This window comes from Triplophysa dalaica, chromosome 23 (genome assembly GCF_015846415.1).
Source record: "Triplophysa dalaica isolate WHDGS20190420 chromosome 23, ASM1584641v1, whole genome shotgun sequence".
NCBI lineage: Eukaryota > Metazoa > Chordata > Actinopteri > Cypriniformes > Nemacheilidae > Triplophysa > Triplophysa dalaica.
The window spans coordinates 16152606-16170352 of NC_079564.1; the positions used below are offsets into that span (position 1 = coordinate 16152606).

A 17747-nucleotide genomic window follows, 5' to 3' on the forward strand; every position below is an offset into this window, starting at 1 on the left:
TGAAACATTACCTCATCAAAATACAAACAACACATTACATGTCCAACCAGTGACAGGAACAAATTTGACCACTGTTACACCACAGTAAAGGATGCATGTCACTCTGTCTCTGTAGCACCCTTGGAGCGGCCGATGGCTAGTGCTGTCTCCTTGATAGCAGGGAGAACCAAGTGTGCAGTACCCCGCAAGTCTTTTAGAACTCACCCTCTGTAATCTTCCCAAGCAGGTCTGCCTAAAGCAATAGTATGCCATCAGGCACCAGCACGACCTGCTGCCATGTAGGGTTTGGCCAATATAGTAGTTGTAATACGGCATGGTTGGGTGGGGAATGTTGGTGCGTTAAGAGATGATGCTAAATGAAGGATCTCCTCAACCTAAGGCATTGCCCAATAACCATTTTCTGTATACCCCAAATAGAAGTAACACTAGTACTAAAGGAATGAGAAATGTGTGAGAAGAATGGATTTTTCTAAGACCTAGACCTAGACCAAGACTTATTCTCCAAATAAAATGTCAGATCCATTTTGTGTTTGTGTGTTTGTACAGAGCTGGACAGAAATATCCATTCAAACACTCTAAAATGAAGTGTGTGCTAATAAACACTTATCTGTTTCAGTGGAAGATGGTATGATGTGCTAGTACACTTTGCATCCAGGTGTGTGTTTGTGTGTGTGTGTGTTTTATCAGTCATGGACTTCTGTTGGACAGACCAGTATTTTTAGTTTCTGCAGCCATGTGTGTGTTTTGTAGAGCTGTCAGGATGTGAAATGGTTTTATCTCCTCTCAAATAAACTATGTGGTCTGCCAGGAAAGACTGAGAGTGAGACAGAGAGAGAAACCCGAGGGTCAGACAGCAACGCAATATGTCTGTTTACATGTGTGTATACATATGTGTGATGTAGAAACTTCCAAGATGCTAGAACACTATGAAAGTGCCTCAAAGGTAGAAAGGAAGTGTAGATCTCGCTTGGTTTCAGTGCACAGTGAATGCAACATCAGATGTCGGGGATGCTTAGTGGCAGTGGAGGCTGGTGCAAAACTCTTTGGGGGTAGCAGGCATAATGATGCGGGTCTAAATGTAATTGTAAACTAGCCACTTGACAAATTATATAACCATGTATTATCACCTCTTAGCTTAAAACTGGAACATTAAACCATCAAATCGTGTAATGGTGAAAGGGAACTTAAATTGTATGTTTAATAATAACAGTGCCTGACCACATGAAAAAAAACAGTAGTATATTACTTACTATAGTAATCTGTAGTAAAAATGCTATAGTGTTTTGTACCATGCTATAGTAAATATTCACATATTTGCTATAATATACTAAAGTATACTACAGTTTACCTTTAATTTAATAAACACTAAATTATACTACAGTATTTTTCTTGTCGTTGCACTTGACATAATAAACAGACAATTAAAGATTAAATAACTATGGATTTGTAAGGCCCTACTTTGGTTTATGGAGTTTCCAACACCAAGTTTATGTACATAGAAGGTGTTAAAACACTATTATTTCGTAATAATGGGCGGTTATTCTTACCTTAATTCTGGACTGACTCTCAAATGATTCGTTCCGCGATTCATCTGTCTAATCCCCTCCTATCCGCTAGCCTAGCCTGATGTGATTGGTCAGATGGTCTAGTATGCTGTGATTGGTCTACCGTGAATGACTCCGACGAGCAACAGTGTTCAGGGGAGAAGAGTGAATAAAAAAATTATAATGTTGCAGATCAAGATCAATGATGTTACCATATATACAGTAGTTCCTCGCCGTTCTTTAGTCATTTTCCCCCAAAATATATATCTATTTAAAATATAAGACATATACAAAAACAAAACATAAATAAATATAGATTATAGATTTTTTTTTCTTTTATTTAGGAACACAAACAGCCACTCAAAACAGGAAGTGCAGATCAACTAGCACTAAGTACTGGTGGTGCAACTTATTTTAGCAGTAATAAGGCTCAAAGTAAAATTAAACACAAATACAGTATATATAATTTACTATGAGTATTATAAAAACTGTTATAAATGTAAATTTCCCACTGAGTCACTGTATAACACAATATAAAATGATTGTCCGATGTTATAATGCATTGTCAGTACAAAACAAATATCCTTAGTATGGCATACTAGATGCATCGGGTGTATGTCTAAAAAAAATGACATTTTGTCACTTACCTTAATGATCACACCATTTTTCATGCAATGCAATGTTCTATTTTAAAGTGGTGGGGGAAGGGGGCAGATCTATTTCATTCATTCATTCGGACTTAATTACACCGTCACAAGTTTTGGACTCTGATGCTTAACGTGTTTTCATGTAGCCTACAGCTGTGGTAAAATATCGGGACAACGTTGTAAGGAGTTTAATGATTTTAAAACAAATATATCAAGATAACAGATATATGAGTTAATCTATTCATCAGGAGAAGTATATAAATATATAATCTTTCTAGCAGTAGATCCTGTCACTGATATTTGAAATGTATTGTTTTGCGTCAAAGCCACATTGCTGTTTAAGCTGGACTGAAATTGAAAATCTAACCACAAAGTGTTGTGGATTTGAAGCAAATGGACAGGAGCTTCTGAATGTACAAGTACTCATTCCTGCCTCTGTCTGTCAGGATGTTTGATGTGGGCTGTCAGAGAGACGAGCGAAGAAAATGGATCAATTGTTTCAATGGTAAGTTTCTTTAGGCTTTGGTATAGCCGTACATAATCAACATGCTTGAAAGTCTGAATGTCTTCTGGTGTTTCAGTCGGTTTGGTAATGATGTACTGAATTTGTCTACATTCACAGATGTGACAGCCATCATCTTTGTCGCAGCCAGTACAAGCTACAACATGTTCATAAGAGAAGACAACAGCACCAACCGGCTGCGCAAGTCTCTTAATCTCTTCCGCAGTATCTGGACTAACAGGTTTTGCACTTTTTCAGGCATTACTGCACTTTCATTAACAGTATATGTTTGCATGTTTGTAAGGGTGTTTTCACACCTAGTTCATTTGAGCCCTTCAAACGCTTTCGGCGCATTTCAGCTTATATATATTTTACATATGTCTGCACTTTTTGGAATGTCTAAACTATGTCTCTAGCTACACAAAAAGTTAAAATGGACAGTTCACTCAAAAATGTTAATTCTGTTATTACTCAGTTACCTTAATGTCATTCCTAACCTAAATGCTTTTTCATAAAAGATAGATTGTATTCCAATCTGGTAATATTTGTATAAAATATCAATTGACCGTGTGTTTACATTCATCACTGATAAACATAAAAAGACCAACATGGGTTTAGCTATTATTATCTTATTTGCAGTTCAAATGTTCAAATCCAAGGGAACGTTCATATTTCTCAAAACGTTCTTTGATATGAAAAAGGATTTAGTGCCAGGATCAGGATCTGAGCAGATGGACACATTGTTCACGATTTGTTCTGACGCTGCAGAAGCTTGCAGGTAATGTTAAAGGCTAATTTTACATTGATTTCAGTGTGCTGTGGTTCTACACGCAGATCTTTTAATATAATATTTATGTACTTTTTCCCCTTTTAATAAAACATGAAAGAATCCTAATAAAAAAAATGTTTCTCATATTTGATGCATAGTCACTGATGTGCTGCGTTTGTAAGTCGGCTTACGTCTGCTGCATTATTGCTTATAAATATATTGATGTTGTTCTAAAGTCTGGCCGTCAAAAACAAACTTGACACATTTTTCTGTTGTTCCATCTATTAGTGCACATGACGCTTTCACTTGACTTGTTGCAAATGCAAGGGAAGTTTGGTCAGTACGCACGCATCAGATCTGAAGTAACGTTAGGATGCTATAGAGATTAATTTGCTGCTCTTTTACTTCATAGCCCCACTACCACTGACATTGCACCTTAAAATAGTTTTGTTTAAGTTAAGTTGTTATTGCTCTTGTGCAATAGATTAACAACAGTTTATTTGGATACTATATATTTGGAGGCTTATAGTCAACTTGTCGTTCAAGCCCTAGTACGCACTATTGCTTGTCAGAGTACTGCAGGTTTTTTTAAATGTAAGCCATTATTGCCATTTGAAAAGGATTTGGATGTTGACATTAATTAGACACTGTTAAAAGGCAAACATCTGAAACTTTTCAGCTGCATGCAATTTCATTTGTGATTTACAGATTTCACATGGTTTCTACAGAACATTTTATAAATAAGTCTGCCCGGGGACACGAGAACATCCTCGTCGTAGTGGACTACGCTACCCGGTATACAGAAGCCATTCCATAAAGGAAAGCAACGTCCAAAGCGATAGCCAAGGAGCTGTTTCTACTCTACAGCCGTGTAGGCATCCCCACTGAAGTCCTGACTGACCAGGGGACCCCGTTTATGTCCCGGCTGATGGCGGACCTCTGCCGCCTTCTCAAGGTGAAACAACTCCGGACTTCTGTATATCACCCCCAAACCGACGGCCTGGTGGAAAGATTTAACCAAACGTTGAAGAGGATGCTCCGGCGAGTGGTGGCAGAGGATGGGCGCGACTGGGACTTGTTACTGCCCTATGTGCTTTTCAGCATACGAGCAGTGCCCCAGGCATCCACCGGGATAACGCCATTCGAGCTCCTATTCGGTGGACAACTCCGCGGCCTTGTGGACATCGCCCGTGAAGCCTGGGAACAACAACCTGCACCCCACTGGACTCTGATTGAGCACGTACAGCAGATGAGGTCCCGCATAGACAGAGTGATGCCCATTGTCCGGGCACACCTCGTCGAGGCCCACCGCTCCCAGAAACGGTGGTATGATCGGCCTGCCCAGCCATGAGAGTTCCAGCCAGGAGACAGAGTGTTGGTACTAATCCCCACAGCCACATCCAAATTCTTGGCCACCTGGAAGGGACCATACGTTATAGTGGAGAAGGTTGGGCCGGTAACCTACCGTGTCCGTCAGCCGGGAAGACAACCGGTCGTCCCAATGGGAGAACAGCTGTCACCTCTCCAAAAGAAAGATCTGCAGACCTTGGTCAGTCAGTTCCGAGATGTATTTTCAGAAAAGCCCGGGCAGACTCGGATAACCCAGCACGAAGTTCGAACACCACCCGGAGTCATCGTCAGACAGCGGCCCTACCGGGTACCAGAGGCTCGTCGGCTGGCTATAGATGAGGAAATCAACAGGATGAAAACGCTCGGAGTGATAGAGCCCTCCAATTCCAATGATCCAATTCCATTGTGATGGTCCCAAAACCAGACGCACTCTCCGCTTTTGCAATGACTTCCGGAAGCTCAATGAGGTATCCAGCTTTGACGGGTATCCAATGCCCCGGGTGGTTGAGCTCCTGGACCGACTAGTGAAGGCCCGGTACATCACAATGCTGGACTTAACAAAAGGGTACTGGCAGGTGCCCCTATCCCCAGCCTCCAAGGAAAAAAATGCATTCATCACCCCAGGTGGACATTGGCAATACTGAGTCCTGCCTTTTGGACTGCATGGCGCACCGGCCACCTTCCAGCGGTGATGGATATCCTACTTCGACCACATCAACCTTATACTGCGGCCTATAGTGATGATGTAGTCATCCACTCTGGGACCTGGGATGAGCACTTGAACCGATTGCGGAGAGTGCTGATGGACCTACGGAAGGCAGGCTTGACGGCAAATCCCAAGAGTGCCACCTCGGAGTCGCAGAAGCCCAGTACCTGGGATACAGGGTCGGGGGAGGTCTCATCCAGCCACCGGCAAAGAAGGTGGAAGCCGTCCGGGATGCCCCTCGACCCCGCAACAAATCTCAGGTACATGCCTTCCTGGGGTACTATAGGTTTTTTATCCCCAACTTTTCGTCAATAGCCAGTCCCCTGACCAACCTGACAAGGAAGGGGCAGCCAGAGAACGTGAAGTGCACACTGGAGGCGGAACAGGCGTTCCAGGTACTGAAGAAGGCCCTATCGTCATCCCCAGTACTACACGCGCCGGATTTTGCCTGCGCCTTCATTCTCCAGACCGACACTTCCAACACCGGAATAGGGGCGGCCCTATCACAGACCTCGGGGTGGGGCTGAGCACCCGATGGTATACATCAGCCGCAAAACTCACCCCGGTGGAAAGTCGGTACGCCACAGTTGAGAGGGAGGCTCTGGCCATAAAGTGGGCAGTCCTGGAGCTACGCTACTATCTCCTGGGACGGAAGTTCACATTGGTAACGGACCACACACCGCTCCAGTGGATGGCTAAAGCTAAAAACAACAACACAAGAGTCACAAGATGGTTCTTAGCGCTCCAGGACTTCCACTTTACCGTGGCACATCGGGCCGGGACCTCCCACAGAAATGCAGACGGTCTGTCGAGGATCTGGTCAGGGTGGACCACTAGGTCAGGTAACACTTAACCCCCCCACACATCTTTCCACCTCCCCACAGGACAGACCGGGAGACCGGGGAAATCACTGAGGCGCACCTGCCGATCGTTAAAGGCGCAATCCCAACAGCTATAAAAGCTGTTGGCATTCTGAGGGAAGGTGAGTTTGATCTCCACACTCAACGAGTAACATACTGACGTCTCATATCATTTTTTCTTGACTCTGAAGATTAAACGACGGCCTGAACCGCCTTAGCCATACTGCCGAAGACATCACTGACCCGGATGTTACCTCGATATACTCGTGCATGAGATCCAAAGACGACTGCCACTTCCCCGACGCTCAGCAGTACATTTGACCGGCACCACTTCAGTGTTTTCCCCTGTCTCCTACGGAGCCTTCAATAAAAGTACCCTCTGGGGGCATTTATTGTACCTTTCGTGACCATGTCATTGTTCTCCCTGTCACAGCTATATAAATAAACTTGAATTGAATTGGGGAGTCCTGTCTGACGTTTCCTCACTATTGGTTCCCCTGTTGGTGAATCTGTGACCTCCCCTCGGTGGACTCCAACGCTTCTGTGTACTCCTGGTTGGGGACCCGCAGTACTACTCCCATGAGATCTCCCCACTTGTGAGACCGTGTAGGTTTTCCACGTATTTTCTCTCTACGGCCTGAGGGGATAGCACTTCCTAGTGTTCCTAATGGTGCGGGATGGCTATCTCGCCTCTACAGTAGCAAAGGCCAACCAAGAATGCTTCTCATGCTCCTCAGCCCAAAAGGGTGAATGAATGGGCATGTCATCTTCCTTTTATACCCATATGTAAGGGGCGGAGACTGGCATGCCATGCCATTCACAAAATTCATTGCCGTTTTAAAAGTACAATCAGAGATGAAAGGTTCTCAAGTTCAAACACCATTCTATAGGTTCCATCCATCATGGAACTGAGGTTAGATACGTAACTAAGACGTTTTACTCTGTGTTCTTCAACAGGTTTTTAAGGACCATCTCATATATTTAATGTTTGTGAAATATTTGCTACTTAAATTCACCAAAGATATGTTCACCTTACCATGAGTCTGTGTATGTTTTTACAAATTATCTGTAGGCTATGCTGTTTTGAGAAATTATCTGGTTGTTTGATATGACTCTGGGCTGTCCAGTTACTCCATTGTATGGTATTCTGCGATAAAAATTGTTATAATAAACGTTGAAGAAAGATGGAGATATTTTTCGATATGATGTTTAATTCTATTCGTTGAACGGTCAAGATTCAAGTGTCTTATTTTCATACACAATTGCCGGTAAAACACAGCAGACTTGAAGTTTGACTGCTGGCGAGTCACCCCGAATCTCATTACAAAGGGAAGCTCAAATGTTTTTATTAGCCAATGTTAATTTATCCATTAACGTGAGCTGCTGCATAATGTGAAATGAAATATAAAGCCATAAGAAACCAGCGCTCTTCCGATTAGAGATGTGATGAAGTGATAACCAAATAAATGAGTTAGACCAGTTAGTTTTAGTAGACTTAATATGATGTACATTTCGTCAACTTAAAATAAATAATGGGCATGACTAAAATACGACTAAAACTAAATTGCATTTTAGTAAAAATAACTTTAAACTTAATATTTCATGATGAATTGTATTTTTTATTTTCAGTAACAAATCTGCAGTACAAAAGTTAAACCTTAAAATGTTAATATTCTGTATGAAGTTGTACGTGCAACAAAAAAGTAACTGAAATTGTTAATATTTGGAAAATAAATGTTATGCACATTTCAGTTTTATTAAATTTGTTGAAAATACGGTGATGTGTCCCAAAATCCCAGAATCAAGATATGTAGAGAATCGGGAGCTGATTGTATCGTTACACCCCTAAAGTTAGCACATTTCTTATATACAGAAATAGTAATGGCTGCTGAAAATGGATGTTTACAATAAAAAAATACGCCAGTCTAGGGCTGCAGCTATTGATTATTTTAGTAATCGAGTATTCTACTGATTTTTCCATCAATTAATTGAGTATTCGGATAATAAATATTTTTCTTTATTAAAGAACAATACTAAATATACAAGAGAAAATGAGACAGGTCTCTTAAAATGAACACATTCAAATTGTATTGCTGAAATTGTATGCATTAATATCTGTGAAAAGTTAACCCAATTAATACATTACATTGGCATATTAGATTCAAAATGCATTATAATAAAAATGTATTAATAAGAAACATTAATAAAAATAGAAAGAATAATTTCAAAGGTAAACAACTAAATTCAGTTTATGCATGATGCATTTAGATTATCTAAATTATTAATAAAAATCTAAATTATTGTTTTATTTTTGTTTAGCTTTTTACTATTAAATAGAAAAATATAGTCCACATAAAAGTTATCCGGACCTTTATTTTGGCAGGTTGTCAGAAGACGCTTTTTTATAATGTCTGCTTCTTCACTCATACAATAAAATATTCATGAAATGTCATCATAAATCATAGACGCAGACAAATGTATGAGCATCACGCATGTAGCATGTTAAACGTCTTGGTTACGGATGTAACCTCAGTTCCCTGATAGAGGGAATGAGACGTTGTTTTGAACTGACAGATGGGGTTCGCCCTTGAGAACCTATCAATTCGACTGTTTTTTTTAACAGGCCAATGAAATTGGCGAATGAAATTTGCATGCCGGACTCTGCCCCCGGATATCCGGGTATAAAAGGGAGGCGGCGTGCTGCATTCATTCACCTTTTGTTCTGAGGAGCCTGAGAGCCTCTCACGACTACTGCAGCGGTCGGCACGTGTTTGTGGCAAGAAGGTAACAACTTCTTGTTCCCTCCATCAGGGAACTGAGGTTACATACGTAACCAAGACGTTCCCTTTCTGTCGGTCTCTCAACGTTGTGTCGAACCGACAGATGGGGTTCCTATTAAAACTCGCCACAACGCTGTGCCGTATTACAATCTCAGCGAAACGATGGTGACAGGCCTGGGCGTTTCAGACGTGAGCACTTTCGTGAAATTTGTAATCTTCCAGTGGATAGGTGGGCAGAGGGTCCCAGAGCTTTTTTAGAAAAGGTGGGAAGCCTCTACCTTCGGTCCTCAAGGGCGGCGGCCTTAGTTTCATTGCCACTGGGTAAGTGCACTCCTCGAATGGAGAACGCTCTACAGAGACCACTTCCTACCATCGTGAGGAGTTGTAGTGTAGACACCCGCATGGTCTCACCGTCAGGGGAGAGCTCATGGGAAAAAATATGTGGACTGAGGTAGTTAGCCACGAAATGAAGGTCCACCTAGGGAGGTCATGTGTTACCAAGGTGGAAACCAATCATGAGGATACATAAGACGGAAATGCCGGAGTGGGGAAGTTACAACGTCTGGTAGCACTAGGTCCGGTTAGAGCTATGTGTGGATAACTCAAATGGTACCCGGCCTAAGGGGCAGGGCTGCTCTGCCCGTTCGCAGAGGGTGCTTGCTTAGTGATGGATGGAATGCCTGTTTTTCGCCCCGTGGGGGAAAGAATGGAGGCTAAGTAGCACACTGACCCACCTATAGAAATGGGGGGAACGTGCTTTCGCAAGCATACGCCCTACCGGCTGCCAGTCCTACATGTTGCCATGCAAGACGCGGACTGACACCGGTCCGACGCGGAGGTTGTAACCGCAGCTCTCAGATGTCTGCCAGAGAGGCGCCCTGCGCCAGTGCCCACTAAGTGCCCACTACTTCCCCTGGTGGGGTGAGCTCTCACTGATAGCGGGCACGGGCGAATCTGGGATTGGTACGCTGTCATGATGGCGTCCACAATCCAGCGGCTACTCTCTGGTTGGGTCTTCCTCCCCAGTGGCGTCTCTTAGGGGCTCGAAGGGGGGCCTCTTAAGGCCCACCAGGACCACAAGAGGGTATGGAGTGCGGGCGAGGCGGAACCTGATGATCAGGTCGTGTTGTCCCAGAGACTTCCCAGGAACTGAGTCGTGATGAGCGGCAATCGCGGCTACATACACTTTCAGCGTCGAAGGGGAGAGGTTTGTCTCAAGTCTCTCTTGTAGAAAGGACAACACGTTCACGATCGAGCAACTCCGTGGGTCTTCTCTGCGAGAAGAGCACCAGGATGAGAAGAGGCCCACTTATGGGTTTATAGCCGCTTAGTGGCGGGGGCTCTTGCCTGAGCAATGGTCTCAACCACCGCTGGGGGTAGGCCACTCAAGATCTCCTCATCCAGTTCAGGGGCCAGACAAGGAGGTTCCAGAGGTCTGGCCTGGGATGCCACAATGTGCCTTTCCCCTGATAAAGCAGGTCCTTCGTAAGGGGGATCGGTCAGCAGGGAGTTGTCGTCAGAAGCTTTAGCTCTGGTAACCAAGTCTGGATGGGGCAGTGTGGCGTAACTAGTAGCGTCTGTGCGATGAGGCTCACTGGGAGAGAAGGCGTACTTCCGCTTGTACCGTGCGCAGCTGTGTGCTAAAGCGTCCGTGCTGAAGGGGGCCTCGGACAGGGAATACCAAAGCGGGCAATGGGTGGTGTCTAGCTCTACCTCTGATGGCAGAGCTGAGAATGGGAAGCGGTGACCTGACAAGTGCTAAGAGGATAGAGCTGGATAAAGGACGCGACAACTTTGTTTTTTTTCTACAACATTTCAAATGCTATTAGATTGTTAATGATAATCTTTAATTTTTATATTTTTATTAAGCCTTGTTGTGCAAGCACTGTTGAGCTTGTGCAGAGGCAGCAGCTTTTGCCAGAGGGGAACTGGAATCCCCTGGTTGGGCCTGGGTTCCCCTGAGGTTTTTTTTCTCGATGGGAGTTTTGGGTTCCTCACCACCGTTTGCATATTGTTTTGCACTATCTGCCTGGCCGGGGGGGCTGCTTTAGAATTCATACTTGTATTAAATGTGTCTCATGTACAGCTGCTTTGTAACAATGAAAATTGTAAAAAGCGCTATATAAATAAAGTTGAGTTGAGTTGAGTTGAGGGAGGCAAACAGGTCTACCTGAGCCTGCCCAAACTGCAGCCAATTGAGCTGGACTGCACAGGGGGGGAGGCTCCACTCTCCCCCAGGCGTCAACTGACGAGAGAGCACGTCGGCTGTATGATTCAGTCGTTGTAGCCTCTATGCAAGTAGCACAGCCAACAACTCTATGCAGTTGATATGCCAGCGCAAACGGGGGCCCGTCCATCGCCCATTGCACACTGCACCCCAACCCTGCAGGGAGGTGTCGGTCTTCCCCACGACGCACATTGTAACCTACCCGAGTGGGGCCCCTGTCTGTAGAAAGGTCATTGAAGACCAGGGGGTTTGGGTGCGTAGGCAGAGAGGTGTAATGACCATACGCTGTCTGGCGGTTTGCCACTCTCTCCAGGGAACTAGACTCTGTAGCTAGTGTTGGAGCGGTCTCATGTGCATCAACCCAAGGGGTATCACTCCTGTCGAGGATGCCATGTATCCCAGGAGCCTCTGAAATTGTTTCAGGGGGACGGCTGACTGCCTGAACTACGCATGCTGTGCTCAGGCGCGCTGTCATGGAGACAGAGTTGAGTTCTATACCGAGAAAGAGGATGCTTTGCCCAGGGGAAAGTATGCGCTTTTCTCGGTTGACCTGTAGTCCCAATCGGCCTAGGTGCCGGAGCGTCAGGTCCCTGTGTGTACACAACAGATCTCGAGAGTGTGCCAAGATAAGGCAGTCATCGAGATAGTTTAGTACTCGCACGTGTCTGTCCCTGAGGGGAGTGAGAGCGGCGTCCACGATCTTCATAAAGACTTGTGTGGACAGGGACAGACCGAAAGGGAGGACTCTGTTCTCATATGCCTGACCCTCGAAAGTGAACCGTAGGAATGGGCGATGACGAGGTAGAATCGAGACATAAAAGTAAGCGTCCTTCAGGTCGATTGCCATGATCCAATCCTGACATCTGATAGAAGCCAGGATGCGCTTCTGCGTGGGTATCCTGAAGGCAGCCTGTGCAGGTGCCTGTTCAGGGTGCGCAGGTCTAGGCGCACCCCCCGCCTTTTTTGGGGATGATGAAGTTCGGGCTGTAAAACCTGAACATCTCGGCTAAAGGGACGGGACCGATCGACTTCGCCAACAGGGTGGCAACCTCGGCTCATAGTACGGGAGCATCCCTGCCTCTGACGAGGTTGAGAGGATGCCCCGAAACTTGGGCGGAGGTCTGGCGAATTGGATTGAGTAGCCGAGACAGATCGTTTGCCGTAGCCACCGTGACGGTGTGGGAAGCTCGAGCCAAGCGCCCAGGGACCGTGACAGGGGGACTAGGGGTAAGATCTGCTTCATCTCTCCCGCGGGAGGTGATTGGATGGCTACCAGTGCGGATCCCTTGCCGTGGGGAGGCCCCCGGGAAGGAGAGCAGCACAACGCACCGTCGATTTGAGAGTGGTGTGGACTGCTGAGTATACTCGACTCTGTCTTTGTTTCCCATCGAGAACTGCTGAGAGAAGTCCTCGACAGTGTCACCAAACAGCCCGCCTTACGCGATGGGGGCGTCGAGAAAGTGAACCTTCTCGGCGTCCCGCATCTGCACTAGGTTAAGCCAGAGGTGTCTCTCCTGGACCACGAGTGTGGACATCGCTCGACTCAGGGCCCAAGCTGTCACCTTGGTTGGTGGTGGTGCAGACTTCTCAACTCAACTTTATATAGCACTTTTTACAATTTTCATTGTTACAAAGCAGCTTTACATGAGACACATTGAATACAAGAAAAACAACTAAAGGCATATGCCTGTAAAAACAAGAAAAAGGTGAAAACAACAAAAGACAGACATACAGATGCTCCACACACACACAATATGCATACATACTTACACACATTGACATAGACGCACACACTTAGTTTGGTACGCCCGGACCGAGGCCCCCCTCGGCATGGATGCCCTGGCGCACAGCTGGCCAAGAGACAAGCGGAAGTACGCCTTCCCCCCAGTGAGCCTCCTTGCACAGACGTTGTGCAAGGTCAGGGAAGAGGAGCACCAGGTGTTACTGGTTGCATCGTTCTGGCCCAACCACACTTGGTTCTCGGAGCTGATGCTCTTGACAACAACTCCCCCCTGGCCCATTCCCCTGACAGAGGACCTGCTCTCTCGGGATGGGCACGTTCTGGCATCCCAGGCCAGACCTCTGGAACCTCCATGTCTGGTCTCTGGACGGGACGAGGAGATCCTGAGTAGGTTACACCCTGCTGTGGCTGAAACCATCATACAGGCCAGAGCACCATCCACTAGGCGGTTATACGCCTACAAATGGCGCCTCTTCTCATCCTGGTGTCTCTCCCAAAGAGAAGACCCACAGAGATGCTAGGTCGGGATTGTGCTGTCCTTTCTACAACAGAGATTGGAGACTAACATCTCCCCTTCCACACTGAAAGTGTATGTTGCCGCAATTGCCTCTCATCACGACTCAGTGGACGGAAGGTCTCTAGGGCAGCACTACCTGGTCACTAGGTTTCTAAGGGGCGTAAGACGACGCAACCCGCCTCGTCTCCGCTCCATACCCTCTTGGGACCTGAACGTGGTCCTGAGGGGCCTTTCCGAGCCCCCCTTCGAGCCCCTTGAAGCTTCCGATCTTCCTCACCTATCGAGTAAGACGGTTCTTCTTATGGCGCTCGTAGGGATGCACCGAATGTTCGGCAACCGAAATTATTCGGCCGAAAATAGCCAAAAAAAGCACTTTCGGTATTCGGCCGAATAAGTAAAAAGGCCGAATAAATTTTGCCGAACAATGACGTTTTTAATGACGCGATCAAATAGTAACCCGCGTAGAGTGAGAGGCGCGCGCTTTATGCAGCAAACATGTCAGCAGTGTGGAAGCACTTTAAAGTGTCAGAGAAAGAGGCAAAAACGGCCGGTTGCAGACACTGTTCTGCTGAATTGTCCAGAGGGGGTGCATCTGCAAAAACGTACAGCACTTCAAGTTTAATTTATCACTTAAAATCAAGACACCCCGAACATCATGCAGAGTACGAGAAAGACACGGCGGCGGCTACGGCAACAGCAGCAGCGAAAAGGAAAGTAGCTCCCCCCAGTCCTAGAACACCCACTCCATCTGTGGCTGACTTCTTAGAAAAAGCAAAAAAGTTTGCCAATGACAGTGCCAAAGCTAAAGGTATTACTAAAAGGATAATGGAATTCATCGCATTGGATGATCAACCATTCTCTGTTGTAGAGGATGTTGGATTTCGCAGGCTTATAGACCATATTGAGCCCCGTTACACCATCCCTAGTAGACGGTATTTCTCAGACGTGTGCTTACCTGAGATGTATAACGTCGTTTCAACTCACATCCATGAGCTCTTGGCTACAGACATTGCAGCCCTCAGCTTCACGACTGATATTTGGAGCTCGGATGTGAGCCCCACCAGTATGCGGAGTTTAACTGCGCAGTGGATCGACACAGATTTCAAGCTACAAAAGATTGTGCTTCACTCACAAGAGTTTAGAGGGTCCCATACAGCTGTAGCCATATCCGAGGCGTTCGCCAACATGTTTGACACTTGGCGTATCGACCGATCTAAAGTGCATGCGGTAGTCAGTGACAACGCAAGAAATATGGCTAAAGCCATGGAAGATAGCGATCTGAAAGGCATACGGTGTATGGCACACACAATTCAACTGGCGGTCAACGAGGGATTGTTGAGTCAGCGCAGTATAGCAGATGTGATAGCGATAGGCAGGAAAATTGTTGGCCATTTTAAACATTCACCACTTGCCTATGCGCGCCTACAATCTATCCAAGAACAGTTCGGAATGCCACAAAAACGTTTCCAACAGGATGTGAGCACAAGGTGGAACAGTACATATTATATGCTGGAAAGCCTTTTTGCGCAAAAGCGAGTCTTGGCTACATACATAGCAGATCATGACCTGCCCGCGACATTCACCGCATACCAGTGGGTGTTAATCGAGAACGTTCTCTCTCTTCTCGCCCCCTTTGAGCAGATAACAAAAGAGATAAGCTCATCTGATGCATCTGTGGCAGACGTCATACCCTTACTTGCAGCACTAAAGCGTCTTTTAAACAAAGAGGCTGAAACAGACCACGGAGTGAAAACAACTAAAAGTGCGCTCTTAGAAGCTGTCAGCACACGATTTAGTCAGGCGGACTCAGAAACCATGTACTGCATCGCGACTGTGCTTGATCCACGATATAAAGATCATTACTTGGATGTGGGGAAAAAGCTGCGCACACGAGAAATGATCCAGGCCGAGTTGGATTTGGGAAAGCCGCTAGGTGATGGAGACGGTCAGGTGACGCACAGCGCAGGAGATGAAAACAGCGCAGAGAGTAAACGCGCTCGTACTACAGATGAGCCCCGCACAGTCTCGCTGTCTGACATGTTCGATGAGATCCTCCAAGAGAATAACCCATTTGCAAGACAGAGGACAAGCTCAACCGCTCAACAGTTAGATGGTTATCTCTCAGAAGTCCCCATCCCCAGGAGCAATAACCCTCTCGAATTTTGGAGGACCAATCAAGGCCGCTTTCCCGACCTGGCGCAGATGGCACGCAGGTAGGCTACTTGTATGGGAAATTAATTTAAGATTTTACTTATATTTTGGATTATGGTAACACTTTATATTTCTATTTTTTTTTTAACATTAACTAACAATGAAAAACTCTTATTAAAAGCATTTATTAATCTTAATGTTAACATTTACTAATACAGTATTAAAATTAAGTATCACATTTTTAATTTTTGAATTAAAAAGTATCAAAAGTGGTAGGCCTATTTGTTAAAATTGTTAATGCACTTATACTAACATGAACTAAATATTTTTTATTATCTTACATTAACGAAGATTAATAAATACCATAACAAATGTATTGCTAATTGTTAGTTAAAGCAATAATGTTAACAAAAGGAAACATTGTAAAGTGTTACTACCTATATTTTATATTATGTATTTTGTGAAAATTTTACTATTTTCAGTGTAGTAAAATAGTAGGCCTACACTGGGTTTCAACCATTTCATTATCTTGAAGACATTTTTCGTTTTGAAATGAGCAACTGTCAGAAAACTGCAATAAAAATGTCAACTATTCTGCAGGTACTTGTCTGCTCCATGCACAAGCACCGACAGCGAGAGACTGTTTAGTGCTGCATCTCATGTCATCGATGAGAAGAGGAACCGACTTTCATGTGAGAAAGCAGAGAAGCTACTTTTCATAAAGAAGAACCTGCCACTTTTCCTGAAGAAGTAGGCTAAGTAGGCTTATGTCTAGGACAGTTATTTATTTGTTGTGGGTTCATCCACATTTTTTGCACTATTCAATGCACATTTGTTGTTGTAGACATACAGAGTTACATTCTTTCAGCAGTCAGTTATAGGCCTAACATAGGCTATTCAAGAAGGGGGGCTTCAAAGATGGCCAAATAAAAATATATTTTTTATTTTACTAATTTATTTATTTTAAGTTATATTGTGCTTTGTTTGTATAATATCTGCTGGAATGTTAAAAAAATGTTCTGTGTTAAATAAATATTTTGAAATTATATTTTTGTTATTTGATTTATTTCTCTGAAAAGCAACACAAAATAGTAAAAAGCTAATTTTTACTATTTAATTATTGTAATGGTGAAAAAATTGGCAAAATAAATGGAAAAAATGCGAAACACCGCGTTCGGTATTCGGCCTTCGGCCAAGCATTTCATTATTATTCGGCTTCGGCCAAGAATTTCATTTCGGTGCATCCCTATCTCATACCTCATTCTCAGTACATGCATTATTTTGTTTTAAACTTGACCAGCAGTTAAATATAGTCCGCTGTGCTGCGCTTCGCTTCATTTTTGGGCGTACGTTAAATTACCCGTGTGCTCTCCCATTCAAACAAAACTCGCGTTGTTTTGGTGAAAGTGCGACTGATTGGTTGGGCGTTACCAATCGGTTCAATGGAGGGGGAGAATTTTTTGTCTAATTTATTATGACAACTCATATTTGATTAGGAACAAAATTATTGTCACAAAATAAAGTAATTCTACATATTTTTCATTTGATCTACTGTGATTTTCATGTTGAAATATTGGAGGGGTTGTAATTGATGGATTTTAATATTGGGGGGGTTAACTCCCCCCATCCCCCCCATAAACTACGCCCCTGGATATTTCTCTGAATAACTGTGATTTTACAGCTGGCTAACGAGAACTCTGCAAACTGCGTGTCTGTGTAAAAGGTGTTTTATTGTGTATGAACTGAATTTGAAACCTGGTCGCACCAATTGCGTATAGGCTGGGCTGGAATTTGAGGACTGCGCACTTGGAATTACTTGCGAGAGACCGTCTGTTGACACAGTCACATGGGGTAACTTTGACTTAAATGACGACGGGGGAGGTGTGGATTCTTTTGAACTGATTATTTCAATGTTTATTAGTAACACACGTAAATCCCAATATAGATTAGGTC

The 17747-nt window shown here is 44.5% G+C and overlaps 1 protein-coding gene across 1 annotated transcript; it reads left to right on the forward strand.

Moving 5' to 3' along the window:
- Positions 1 to 13833: 13833 nt before the first annotated feature.
- LOC130413146 (zinc finger BED domain-containing protein 4-like) lies at positions 13834 to 16950 on the forward strand. Its single transcript, XM_056738144.1, has 2 exons — positions 13834 to 15856; positions 16395 to 16950. The coding sequence occupies exons 1-2, from the start codon at positions 14139 to 14141 to the stop codon at positions 16546 to 16548; spliced, it is 1872 nt and encodes a 623-aa protein (XP_056594122.1). The 5' UTR covers positions 13834 to 14138; the 3' UTR covers positions 16549 to 16950.
- Positions 16951 to 17747: the final 797 nt, after the last annotated feature.

Coding starts and splice junctions, on each gene's coding strand:
- LOC130413146 (XM_056738144.1), top strand. CDS start 14,139: ATGTCAGCAGTGTGGAAGCACTTTAAAGTGTCAGAGAAAGAGGCAAAA. Junction 15,857..16,394: donor CTGGCGCAGATGGCACGCAG/GTAGGCTACTTG, acceptor ACTATTCTGCAG/GTACTTGTCTGCTCCATGCA.